This window comes from Trichechus manatus, unplaced genomic scaffold, assembly GCF_000243295.1.
Source record: "Trichechus manatus latirostris isolate Lorelei unplaced genomic scaffold, TriManLat1.0 scaffold00033, whole genome shotgun sequence".
NCBI lineage: Eukaryota > Metazoa > Chordata > Mammalia > Sirenia > Trichechidae > Trichechus > Trichechus manatus.
In genome coordinates, this window is record NW_004443969.1 from 5,443,214 (window position 1) to 5,455,693 (window position 12,480).

A 12,480-nucleotide genomic window follows, 5' to 3' on the forward strand; every position below is an offset into this window, starting at 1 on the left:
AAAAAAAAAAAAAAATCAAGAAGGGAGTGTGTTGACATGTTGTGGCATTGTTAACCAGCGTCATAAAACAATACGTGTACTGACTGTTTTAATGAGAACCTATTTGTTTTGTAAACCTTCACCTAAAGTACAATTTAAAAAAAAAAAAAAAAAAAGTTAAACATAGCATTACCATATGTCATGGTTTGAATTATGTCCCCCAAAAAATGTGTGTAATAATTTGGCTGGGCTATGATTCCCAGAACTGTATGGCTGGCCTCCATTTTGTGATTGTAATTTTATGTTAAAGAGGATTAGGGTGGGATTGTGACAGCACCCTTACCCAAGTCACATCCCTGATCCAATGTAAAGGGAGTTTCCCTGGGGTGTGGCCTGCACCACCTTTTATCTCTCAAGAAATAAAAGGAGAGGAGAGGGAAGCAAGCAGAGAGTTGGGACGTCATACCACCAAGAAAGAAGCACCAGGAGCAGAGCACGTCCTATGGACCTGAGGTTCCTGCGCAGAGATGCTCCTAGTCTGGGAGAAGACTGATGATGACGAGGACCTTCCTCCAGAGCCGACAGAGAGAGAAAGCCTTCCCCTGGAGCTAGGCCCTGAATTTGGACTTTTAGCCTACTTTACTGTGAGGAAATAAACTTCTTTTTGTTAAAACCATCCACCTGTGGTATTTCTGTTAGAGCAGCGCTAGATGACTAAGATACCATATGACCCAGCAATTTCACTCCTAGGAATATACCTAAAAGAACGGAAAGCAGAGATTCAAACAGACACACCAAAGTTCACTGCATCATTACTCCTAATAGTCAAAAGGTGGAAACCATCCAAGTGTCCATCAACAGATAAATGGATAATAAAATGCAGTACATACATACAATGAAATATTATTCCACTACAAAAAGGAATGAAGTTCTAATACATGTACAATGTGGATGAGACTTGAAGACATTATGCTAAATGAAATAAGCCAGACACAAAAAGACAAATACATGATCCCATTTATGAAATATCAAGAATAAACAAACGCATAGACATAAAGTAGATCACACTTACCAGAAAGGTTACTGGGAGGAGGGGGAATGGGGAGTTACTGCTCACTAGGTATAGAGTTTCTGTTTGGGGTGATGAAAAGTTTTCAAAACAAACACTAGTGGTGATGGTTGTACAAACTGTGAGTGTGATCAATGCCACTAGATTATATGCTTGGAAATGGTTAAAACGGCAAATTTTGTTATGTATACTTTACCACAAAAAAACCCACACACGTCCACATATATGTACATACCCTCAGAGAGCCATAAAATATACAATCATGAAATAAGAATAAAGTAGCATGAAAAAGGAATATTCAAAAGCAGTATATGTTACCAGAAATTTAAAAAATGCAATAAAACGTTTAGAAGGTAAAGTTGAATAAATCTTCTAGAGATTAAAACAAAAAGACAAAGAGAAATGATGAGAGGAAATTAGGTTAATATAAAAAGTCCACTATCCCAAAACCAGGAGAGCCAGAAAGACAGAACAGAGAAAAAGATGAGGAATTCATCAATTAAATACTTTAGTAATATTTTCCTAGAAAAACATGAGTTTCCAGATTCAAAGTGCGCACCACAGTGACTGAAAATAGAGCCCCATGGGGATAAATAAAAAAATAGACAATAGGTAAGCGGTAACTTTCGTGAAGGGTAAGACAGTACACACTACTGGGGAAGCCAGCACAACCTGTACAAGGACTCCACAGACACATCCAAACTCCCTGAGGGACTGAACTGCTGGGCGGAGGGCTATGGGGACCATGGTCTCAGGGAACACCTAGTTCAACTGGCATAACATAGTTTAAAAAGAAAATGTTCTACATTTTACTTTGGTGAGTAGCGTCTGGGGTCTTAAAAGCCTGTAAGCAGCCATCTAAGACACTCCACTGGTCTCACCCCTTTGGGAGCAAGGGAGAATGAAGAAAACTAAAGATACAAGGGAAAGATTAGTCCAAAGGATTAATGGACTACAACTACCATGGCCTCCACCAGATTGAGTCCAGTACAACTAGATGGTGCCCAGCTACCATCACTGACTGCTCTGACAGGGATCACAATAGAGGGTCCTGGACAGAGCTGGAGAAAAATGTAGAACAAAGTTCTAACTCACAAAAAAAGACCAGACTTACTGGTCTGACAGAGACTGGAGAAACCTAGAGAATATGGCCCCGACACCCTTTTTGCTCAGTAATTAAGCCACTCCCAAGGTTCACCCTTCGGCCAAAGATTAGACAGGCCCATAAAACAACACAAGACTAAAAGGGCACACCAGCCCAGGGACAAGGACTAGAAGGCAGGAGGGGACATGAAAGCTGGTAATAGGGAACTCAAGGTCAAGAGGAGAGAGTGTTGACATGTCGTGGAGTTAACCAACATCATAAAACAATGTGTCTACTGTTCAGTTGGAAGCTAGTTTGTTCTGTAAACCTTTAGCTAAAGTACAATAAAAAAGAAAAAAAAATTCAGAATGCTAGTGACAAAGAGGATCCTACAAGAATCTGGAGAGGAAAAACAAAAAGGTCTATACAAAGTTTAAGAATCAGAAATTTTTTAATCTTGAGTTATAAAACTGAAAGGTAGAAAGCAATTGAGCAATGGTTTCAAAACGCTCAAGTATAATGATTTCTAATCTAGAATTCTATATACGCAAACTATTAAACAAGTGTGAAGATAAAAATGAATACATTTTCAGGCATGCAAAGTCTTAAAATTTTCATCCCCCATGCATCCTTTATCAGGAACCCTACTGGCAGATGATCTCCACCAAAATACATAAGTGAACAGTAAGAAAGAGGAAAACATGAGATATAGGAAGGAAGGACTCAATACAGGAGAGAAGCAAAGAGAATCCTCAGAATGAAGGTGAAAAAATAGAACTCTATATCAAGTGCAGAAGGAAACACGTTCAGATGGAGCATATCAGAGAGGTTCTAGAAGATTAAATTGATGAAAAAATTCTATGCATGGGACTATCTTGATAGAAAATTTACACAACTGGTAGAGAGAGTCTGCAGGTCAATTAATGACAATTATTTAAAGACTAAGCAAACTACTTATTAATGGCTCCATGGAAAACCGAGTAAAACATAGGAAGGAAAAGATTTCATGGTTAACTAGATGGCTCAGATCTGAATAAAATTTTCTGGTCACAAAAATATAAGCACTGAATTTTTACTTAACTGAAATTACAGTGTAATTACTGGAATGATAGGTAATATGTGTGATGGAGCAGGAAGAATAGAAAAGGCAATCTTCCTCTTCAACAGACAGAATTGATAGAAAATGACAACCAAAAAAACTTGAAGTTGCAAGTGTATCACTTAGCATAATATTTCCAAGGTTATACTGCAACATAACCAAGCAATTTAGAGCTATAAAGGTAATTACCAAAAGAATCAACTAAAGAGTCTGAAGTGGTTACCTCTAGGAATGGAAAATAGGGGTGAAATATGGAGGGCATGCAAGATTTTGTTAGAACTTGTAGGACTTTTTTAACTGTGCATATACATAACTTTGATTTTTAATAACCTCAAAAAGGGGAAAGAAAAAACAGATTTCTCACAGAATACATATTTTAACTTCATAACAATTGCTCCTTAACTCAAATGACCTTGAATCCACTTCTACTATAGCCACTCACTGGCGTAATGACCCCATGGGAAAATCTGCCCTGGCTTCCAAATTACATGACCTGAATCCCCACTAAAACAACAGCAAGGGAATTAAAATGAAAAGGTAAATGTCCAAGGACAAAAAGAGACAAGGAAACAGTGAATAAAATATTTCACTGTTTAGGAAACAAAAATGGAATGTTACATCCTAAGCACTACCAGACGGGCATATTGGTAAGTGAATCAATTCACCCTGTAGAACCTTCAAAAGTTCCAGGACTTGAAGGTATAAGAAACCACACAAGGAAAGGTAAAACAGGGTTTTAAAAAAAGAAACTGTTAAAAGTTTTCTGTATGGAATACTGAGATTTCCAGGTTCCCTTCCTGACTTTGTATAACTAGGCAATTAATTCCGACTCCAATGAATAAATGAAAGAATGAACAAACAGAAAACAAAGCAAATTTAAAAACAAGGCAAAAGTTTAGAAAAAGCTATACTTTATGAGAAAAAGAAGTAATCACATTACACTACTAACGTCAGTAGTGAACTAAAGTCACAGGTATAATACCATAAATCCTGTAATACCATTGATTTTCTCAGTAACTATAACCTAACATATGGACTGGTTGGGGGGAAACAGGGTCTAGAAAAACTCAACTAACCCAAAATAATGTTAGCAGATAAACTACTAATGTTTAGATATCAAGAAACAGCAACATGAGTACAGTATATAGAACTAGAAAACTGGAGATGATTGAAGAGCAACAGCTAAAGGAGATCAGAGGGGTTGCTCTCAAAACACAAAGGGGGAGAAAAGCAGCATTTTGTTGTTAGGTCTGTTGGTTTTATTTGACATTGAAAATTATGTGCATATATCTTTCAATTAATTTCTATTTTTTTAAAATACTTAACAAAGAAAATATACCCTCTAAAACCTTAAAATAAAACTCCAGTATACCAGTCTAACCATAATTCCTTTTCCTTCTGGGGCTCACTCCTTTTTTCCCAATTTATATCTCAATTACCATAACCTCCAATCCCTGCCTGCGTTGCTATCTCTATTCAGCCTTCCAGATTTGTCATCATCCCCCACTCCACCCCACCCCCACCCCCAGCCAATGCGACAACACTTTAAACCTCTGCCTTGTCAAAACCCTCAGCTCCTTCCCCACAACGCCTGGAGGAAAAGATACTACTGAACAACTAAAAATTTAGGGTACCTAACCTCAGTGGATGGATCACATCTCAACATAAAGAAAACAAAAATTCTCACAACTAGACCAATAAGCAACATCATGATAAATGGAGAAAAAACTGACGTTGCCAAGGATTTCATTTTACTTGGATCCACAATCAACACCCATGGAAGCAGCAATCAAGAAATCAAACAACGTTGGGCATATCTGCTGCGAAACACCTCTTTAAAGTGTTAAAAAGCAAAGATGTCACTTTGAGGACTAAGGTGCACCTGACCCAAGCCACAGTATTTTCAATCATCTCGTTTGCGTGTGAAAGCTGGACAATGAATAAAGAAGACTGAAGAAAAATTGACGTCTTTGAATTACAGTGTTGCTGAACAATACTGAATATACCATGGACCGCCGGAAGAATGAACAAATCCATCTTGGAATAAGTACAGCCAGAATGCTCCTTAGAAGTGAGTGACGAGACACTGTCTCATGTACTCTGGACATGTTATCAGGAGGGACCAGTCCCTGGAGAAGGACATCATGCTTGGTAAAGTAGAGGGTTAGTGAAAAACAGGAAGACCCTCAAGGAGATGGACTGACACAATTGCTGCGAGGATGGGCTGGAGCACAGCAATGATTGTGAGGATGGTGCAGAACCGGACAGTGTTTCGTTCTGTTGTTGTACACAGGGTCACTGTGAGTCAGACTGACTCAATGGCACGTAACAACAATAACCACCTCAGTGGTACCCCAATGCTATTAATATGCATTCCTCAGTCACTTTCTCAATCCTCTCAGTAGAATTATAAAATACACTACGCTCTCCAAGGCCTCAACTTTATGTTCAATCCCTTCTCCCAACACATCAGCTTGATTTTACTTCACGGAAAAAATTAAAACTATGGACTAGGATAATGAACTTCCTCCTCAACTACCTGTCTGCTTCTTTGCCCTCCCCCCAACTCTACATTTTCCTGCACCATAGTTAACACCTTACTTCCTGTCACTGGAGTAACCCCTCTTAAAAAACTAGTCTTATTGCAACTGACTTCTTACTACTGCCCAGTAGCCACCACGGTTTTCTTTCATATTTACCTCTGAGAATGTTCAAACTATTTCCAATCCTTCACCTCTCACTGATTCAACATGATGCCTCTATCATACAATTCCACTGAAATTGCTAGGATAACCAATAACTTGGGTGCTAAAAACCCATAAGTACTTCTCAGATTTCCTCTAATATTACCTCAAGACAGCAACTGGCACTACTTAACCTCACCTCCTTGAAACATTCACTTCTCTCAATTTTATGACCACAACTCTTTGACTTGGCTTCTACCTCTCTGCATCCTTCAATATTCTTTGCAGACTCCTCTTACTCTGCCTATCCATTAAATGTTGGTCTTCACTAAGGCCTCATTCTTCATCTTCTTCCCACTCCATGTCCTCTTCCCCAGTCAATCTCTTCCTTTGCCACATATATGGTGATGACTTCACATTTATACTCACTCCAGGACATATAACTCATTTTGCACCATTTTAAAAATGTAAAATAAAATCATCTCCTATTTCTACTTTACCTACTCCTGCCATTCAGAATTCTTAATTTTAGTGGCTAGCACAATATCTAGTTAAAGTTATAAACCTGGGATCATCAAAATCTTCCTATTCTTACTCCTCTCACATCTAAGCAATCACTAAGTCCTGTTGATTCTTTTTTTTTTTTTTCCTACCACCTTTCTCATTCTAATTGACCTACTTTAGATATTATTCATTTTTCATCTGGAAACAGGCAAAAAACTCACCTGTCTCCAAATCAATTCACAGCTCTGTTCCAATCGATTCAACCTAATGCTGCCAGTGATCTTTGTAATATTGTACATGAATCTATGTCACTTCCATGCTGAAGATTTCTGCATGACTACGGAAACCAGCAAACTCCCTTGCATAATATATTAAGTCCCTCATGATCGTGATCCCTCATGTTCACGAACAACTATGCAGATCCATCAGCTATTACCCCCTCACTTTACATTTTTATCATCTAGCTCTCTCATGTCCCAGACTTCTGCCCAGTTTATCTCCTCTGCCAGAAATATACTCTCCTACCTTACCTGCCTGGCAAATACCCCTTCATCGTTTAAGTCTCAGCTCAATTGTTACCTCCTCTAAGAAGTTTCTCTGGTTCTCCCAAGCCAACTTAGATGTTCTTTATTCCTATTCCCTCACCAAACACACGCATTCATTAAAGCAATTATATCTGTTTAGATATTCATCTTATTCTTTGAACTCCTTAAGAGCAAAATAGTTTTTCATCTTTGAATACCTAATACTTAAACTGATACCATGAAAATGGTATCAACTTAATATCTGCTTAATGTATAAGCGATATTAAAAAACAACTGTTCTCAAAATTCAAACTCACAAAAAAAGACCATTGGTGAATGTTTTGCTGTATATATTCTCAACAACAAAATAAATAAAACTAAAAGAACACCTTACAGAGCACAGTTCTACTCTGACACACATGGGGTCACCATAAAGTTGAGGTCAACTCAATGGGAACTTGTTTTTTCTTCTTCCCACTATGTTAACCTGTTTTAACAAAGGCCGTTTTCACTTGAAAAATATGACTCTGTGGTGAAATGAGTTCCTTTATGTGGCCTTTTGCCTTGGTTCTCTGGAAAAACACCTTCAAAAATTTTTCCCGTATGTCCTGAGCAGTTACATTTGCCCTACTTTTCTACCCTAAAGGCTTTGTTACTTTTGTCCATGCTGACTGACATTTCCTGGGTAAGCTATAAACAACCTGAGGTTTGATACTTTTTGTCTGGCCCTGGGCTGCAGCCTGCACCGTGATTGGTCTACTTTATGACTTTGCAGGGATTGGTCAATATACTTATGCAAAGGAAGTGTCTGTGGCCTACCAAGAGGAGACTGGCCAGTTTGCTGCCGTGGTGGGAGGGCCACGCCTTAAAATTGACCAGGAGTTTTCTTATATATGCGGCCAACCCTACAGAGGAAGCAGACTAAGAAGAAAGCAGCAGGAAAGGAAAAACGGCAAAGAAAGGAAAGAAGAGAGAAGCAACAGAGAGAGGAGGCAAGGAACCTCCTAAAAGAGCTGCAACATGGGTGAAGAGCTGTTACACTGAAGACAGTGAGAGGCCTGGAAGGGGCTCTGCAGCAGAGTTGGTTGTGACAACAGAAATTCACTACCAGGAATGCAGCTAAGAGAGCTGAATAAAATTGCTACACTGGCTATGAGCTGGGTCAGTTAGCAATGGAGAGGATGACAGCAGGGAGGTCAAAGGAAGAGAGGCCTGCATGGCTAGGGGCGTGGGTAGAACGTACATGGCCAAAAGGAAGACTGTCCTGAGGGGACCAAGAGGTACTTGTCCTGACAGGGCCGAGAGGAGGCCAGAGAAGAGGCCTGTTCTCAAGGGGCTGAGAGGCCTGCATGGCTGAGACAGGGTGTGCACAGCAGAGAAAGCACCTGCTTATTTGCACAGCCGAGAAGAGCTGAGAGAGCTCTCCTTCACTGAAGAAGGGAGAGATGTGCTCGACTCTTCAGGGGAGCCTTCCAGACTTTGCCTACATGATTCCTGATCCTGAGTTGAGCCTGTTACTTCCTTAATAAACCACTTAACTGTAAAAGTAAGTATGGTCTGTGAGTTCTCTGTAGCCACTGCAACAAATTATCGAACTCAGCAGAGAAGCAAGGAGTGCCATGGGTATGACAGCTGGTGTCAAAACTGGCAAAAGGGTTGGAGAGTGGGCAGTATGTTTGACCTCCACCTCAGGAATCACCTTTGTACTGATGGTAACTCTCATCATTCCCCCTTGGGAATTTAGATAGATTCTGATGCTACTACTACCATTTCATGGACTCACTATAGTATTTTAGTATATGGAAGAGAGTTTCTGAGATTAATTCTCTTTGAATATCTTCTACTTGAAATTCTCTGTTGAATATTTCAAAACAATTCTAATCCAGGAAAACTTACCTCTGGATGAAAAAAGATTTCAGGTCCCAAGAATCTCTCATAACCAACATCAATGGAAAATTCTTTCTTTGAGATAGCATTGATTCCAGTATACTGTTTAATCCACTTTGATCCATCTGTGTCATACTTGTTAAATTCTTTTACTAAATCTGGGCAGACATAACTATAGCGCTCCTAGAAAAACAAAGACACAAAAGTAATTTTCTCCTCTTGTTTTAGGGAAAGTAAAAAAGGATTACGTATTTTCAATAATCTAGAATCAAATGAAAAAATATCTACAGAAAATAAATTCAAGAAATTAAGGTGGAGCACAATTTTATATTAGGGTATTAACATCATGTGTAGTATAAATAAAAAGCTCATCTTATACACAGAATTTCTGACTTCATACATCAACAGAGTAAGATTTGAAAGACTAGCTAATTTCTACTTTTTCAATGTTGTTTCATGAAAACATTCATTAATGTCATCCAACATTTTATACTGTTTTAGTAATAATGAAACTTGTATTTTAGTAAGTACAATCACACAAATTAATATAGACCCTTAATCCCTATCTGGAACAAAATCAATCAAGGTCTAAATAAATGAGTAATGAAACAGCTGAAAATACAAATGATTCCATTTTACTTTATAATATGTAAGACTGAATTATTGCATATTATATGTACTAAGTAAAAGTTTTCACCAAAAATGCAATTCAAAATGTTACAGGTTATAACATTATATAAACTCCTGAGTGCTAGTCTCATTCAAAAAAAAACAAATTACACGTTTCATATTTTTCTGCATCAAGGACTCTACCCAAAATAAATGCAAATATTACTACTGATTATGAAAAGACAAAAAGAGAAATAATATTGACAAATGAAGGGTGGTTTTCTTGTGCTATATTAGGTCTTCTTTCTCTAAACCTTGGGAATGGGAATTACATGGAAATGATCCTTAAAAGACATTAATTCAAATTAAGAACCAGTCTTCTCTGGAATATTTAAATGTCTCATGTATTTTTGTTTTTTTTAAACTTCATAGATATGCCAAGGGTATTCAAACAGTAGTCTTCATATTAATTTTTTGCATATTTAATTTTTATTCCACCAACGTGGGGTGAATCCTAGCAGCCATTGAGATCATTTCTTTCCTGCCTAGGTAGTAGTCATCTCATTTTCTCCTAATCTCTGAAGAGCAATAGAAAACTCTATAAATACACAAAGGGAGGCGAATAAATGAAGATATTCTCTGCTGTGCAGTTTTGCTTTTACATATTCAAAACATGTGAGAAACCCACTGAAATTTGATAAGTACGCTGGTAAATGATAACTTTGAAAAGGAATGCTAAGTATTTTGACACACTGCATGAAGCATTTATATAATAGATTTATACGGGAGACTAATCATTAAAATATCTTACATAGCATTCACATTTTTCTTCTATTTAATATATTGCTTGGCTCTGTAGTGAAATACTTATAAATTTTTACTGAAGGGAATAATCACAAGAGTGTGTATTAAAGTCATTTGTTATAAATGTTATGTTAGTCCTCACAAATGTGAAGTGAGGAGGAAACAGGCAAAGGATTGACATTCCCCAATAATTTACATGCAAGAAATATAGAAAAAACTTACATAATTAAGAATAATGATTTGTAACAAGCTAACAGAAGATATGTTTTAAGTTTTTTTTTCACTTGAGAACGTTTCATGTTAATGTTCTGTGAATTTAATTTTTAACTGAATTACATTTCCATCACTATTTTTTTACCTTCACTGCCTTAGCAGTTTCCAGGGATTGTTCTGGAGGGATTCCTACTTCTCGATCTCTCAGCAGCTGCTGAATAAAATATGTTATATCTCGTCCTGCAATTGGAATGTGCTTAATACAGCTGCCAATCACATATCCTTCTGCCTAGACCAAAAAAAAAAAAAAAGGCCAAATTTATTTTTAGTATTTTGAAAATTAATAAGCCTAAAAAAATTAAAGAGCAATTTTCCACATTAATGTAGGCATTACCTTAGAATTCTTTTAGTTCAACTGTATTCCTCACACTTATCAATTTATATTACTGTACAAAAATTATGAACGGCCAGCAACTTAGATTTAGTATCTCACTGACAAGTGTTTATAATCATGACTGAAATGACTAAACAATATACACATAATGAATTTGAAAAGGTAAGTATTAAATGTCTCAGATAGCTGACTCTTTATCAGATATGGTATTATATTTAAATCTATTATAATTTTAGTAAAAAGTTTATAATGCATTGTAGGAATATGATCAAAAGCCCACAAAGTGGCAATTATTCTTCCTACTGAAGTAGGCACCCATTTCACAAGCCTGAAGCAGCCCATGTACCATCATAATGTCAAATAGTAAATTCCATAGAATTGGTTCATAAATTTATTGATACAGATCAGAAGTACAACAAATAATGTAGCAAAATTATATTTCACTAACACAGAATATTGGGAATGTCATCTGTTCATGATAAACTATTACAGGGATGATTTACTCTCTTGCCTTAAAGAGAAAACTGAAAAACACAGGGCATCAAGTGGAGTCCTCAGAAGGGTATTGCCTCAATAGTGGGGACAAACTAACCCTAGATTAAAGGCTGGTAGACGTGCTTAATTACATGTCATGGTTTGAATTATGTCACCCCAAAAAATGTGTGTACCAATCTGGCTAGGCCAGGATTCCTAGTTCTGTGTGATTTTCCTGTATGTTGTAAACCTGCCTCTATGATGTTAATGAGGGAGGATGGCTGGCAGTTGTGTTAGTAAGGCAGGACTGGATCTACAAGACTGGATTGTGTCCTGAGGCAATCTCTTGAGATACAAAAGACAGAAGTGAGCAGTGAGACAGAGGGACCTCATACCATCAAGAAAGTAGTGCCCGGAGCAGAGTGCGTCCTTTGGACTGGGGTCCCTGTGCAGAGAAGCTCCTAGTCTGGGGGAACACCGAAGAGAAGGCTGACGGAGAGGAAAAGCCTTCCCCTGGAGCTGACACCCTGAAATTGGACTTTTAGCCTACTTTGACTGTGTGGAAATAAACTTCTCTTCATTAAAAGCATCCACTTGTGGTATTTCTGTTATAGCGGTACTAGATGACTAAGACATTACATTTACAAGGAGTCCTTTTAAGGATCAAACTGACCCATGGTAACTTAACTATGTCCCAAGAAAAAGGCCTAAAACATTGAAAGGACTCCAAAAATCCAAGACCCAACAATGTGCACACATGGTATCCTATAAAAAAAATTATCAAGCCTGCAAGGAAGCAGGAAAATACAACCCCTGACTGGGAGAAAATTAATCAATAGACAACACACAGAAATGACAAAGATGACAGCATTAGCAGACAAGGATACTAAAACAACTGTTAAAAATATACTCCATATGATCAAAAAGGTCAACAGAAACACGAGCATGAGACAGAGAGAAATCGAAGACATAAAAAATCCCAAATAGGACTTCTAGAAAGAAAAATACAATATTTGAAATAAAATTACACCGGTTGAGATGACAGTAGGTTACACAATTTAAAAAACAAAAAATCAGTGAACTTGAAGATGCAGAAGAAGAAACTACTTAAAATGATATAAACAAAAATAAAAAACAAAAACCCACTTCCATCGAG

The 12,480-nt window shown here is 37.5% G+C and overlaps 1 protein-coding gene across 2 annotated transcripts in view; it reads right to left on the bottom strand.

The window, feature by feature from the left end:
- The window catches only part of ACTR3 (actin related protein 3), a 92,864-nt gene that overhangs the window by 11,432 nt on the left and 68,952 nt on the right, over positions 1-12,480 (bottom strand). For both annotated transcript variants that reach the window (XM_004375075.3, XM_023730180.1), the window contains exons 7-8: positions 10,602-10,745; positions 8,840-9,013 (exon numbers count right to left, since the gene is read on the bottom strand). In XM_004375075.3, coding sequence (XP_004375132.1) covers positions 8,840-9,013; positions 10,602-10,745 — 318 coding nt within the window. The remainder of the gene's footprint in view (positions 1-8,839; positions 9,014-10,601; positions 10,746-12,480) is intronic.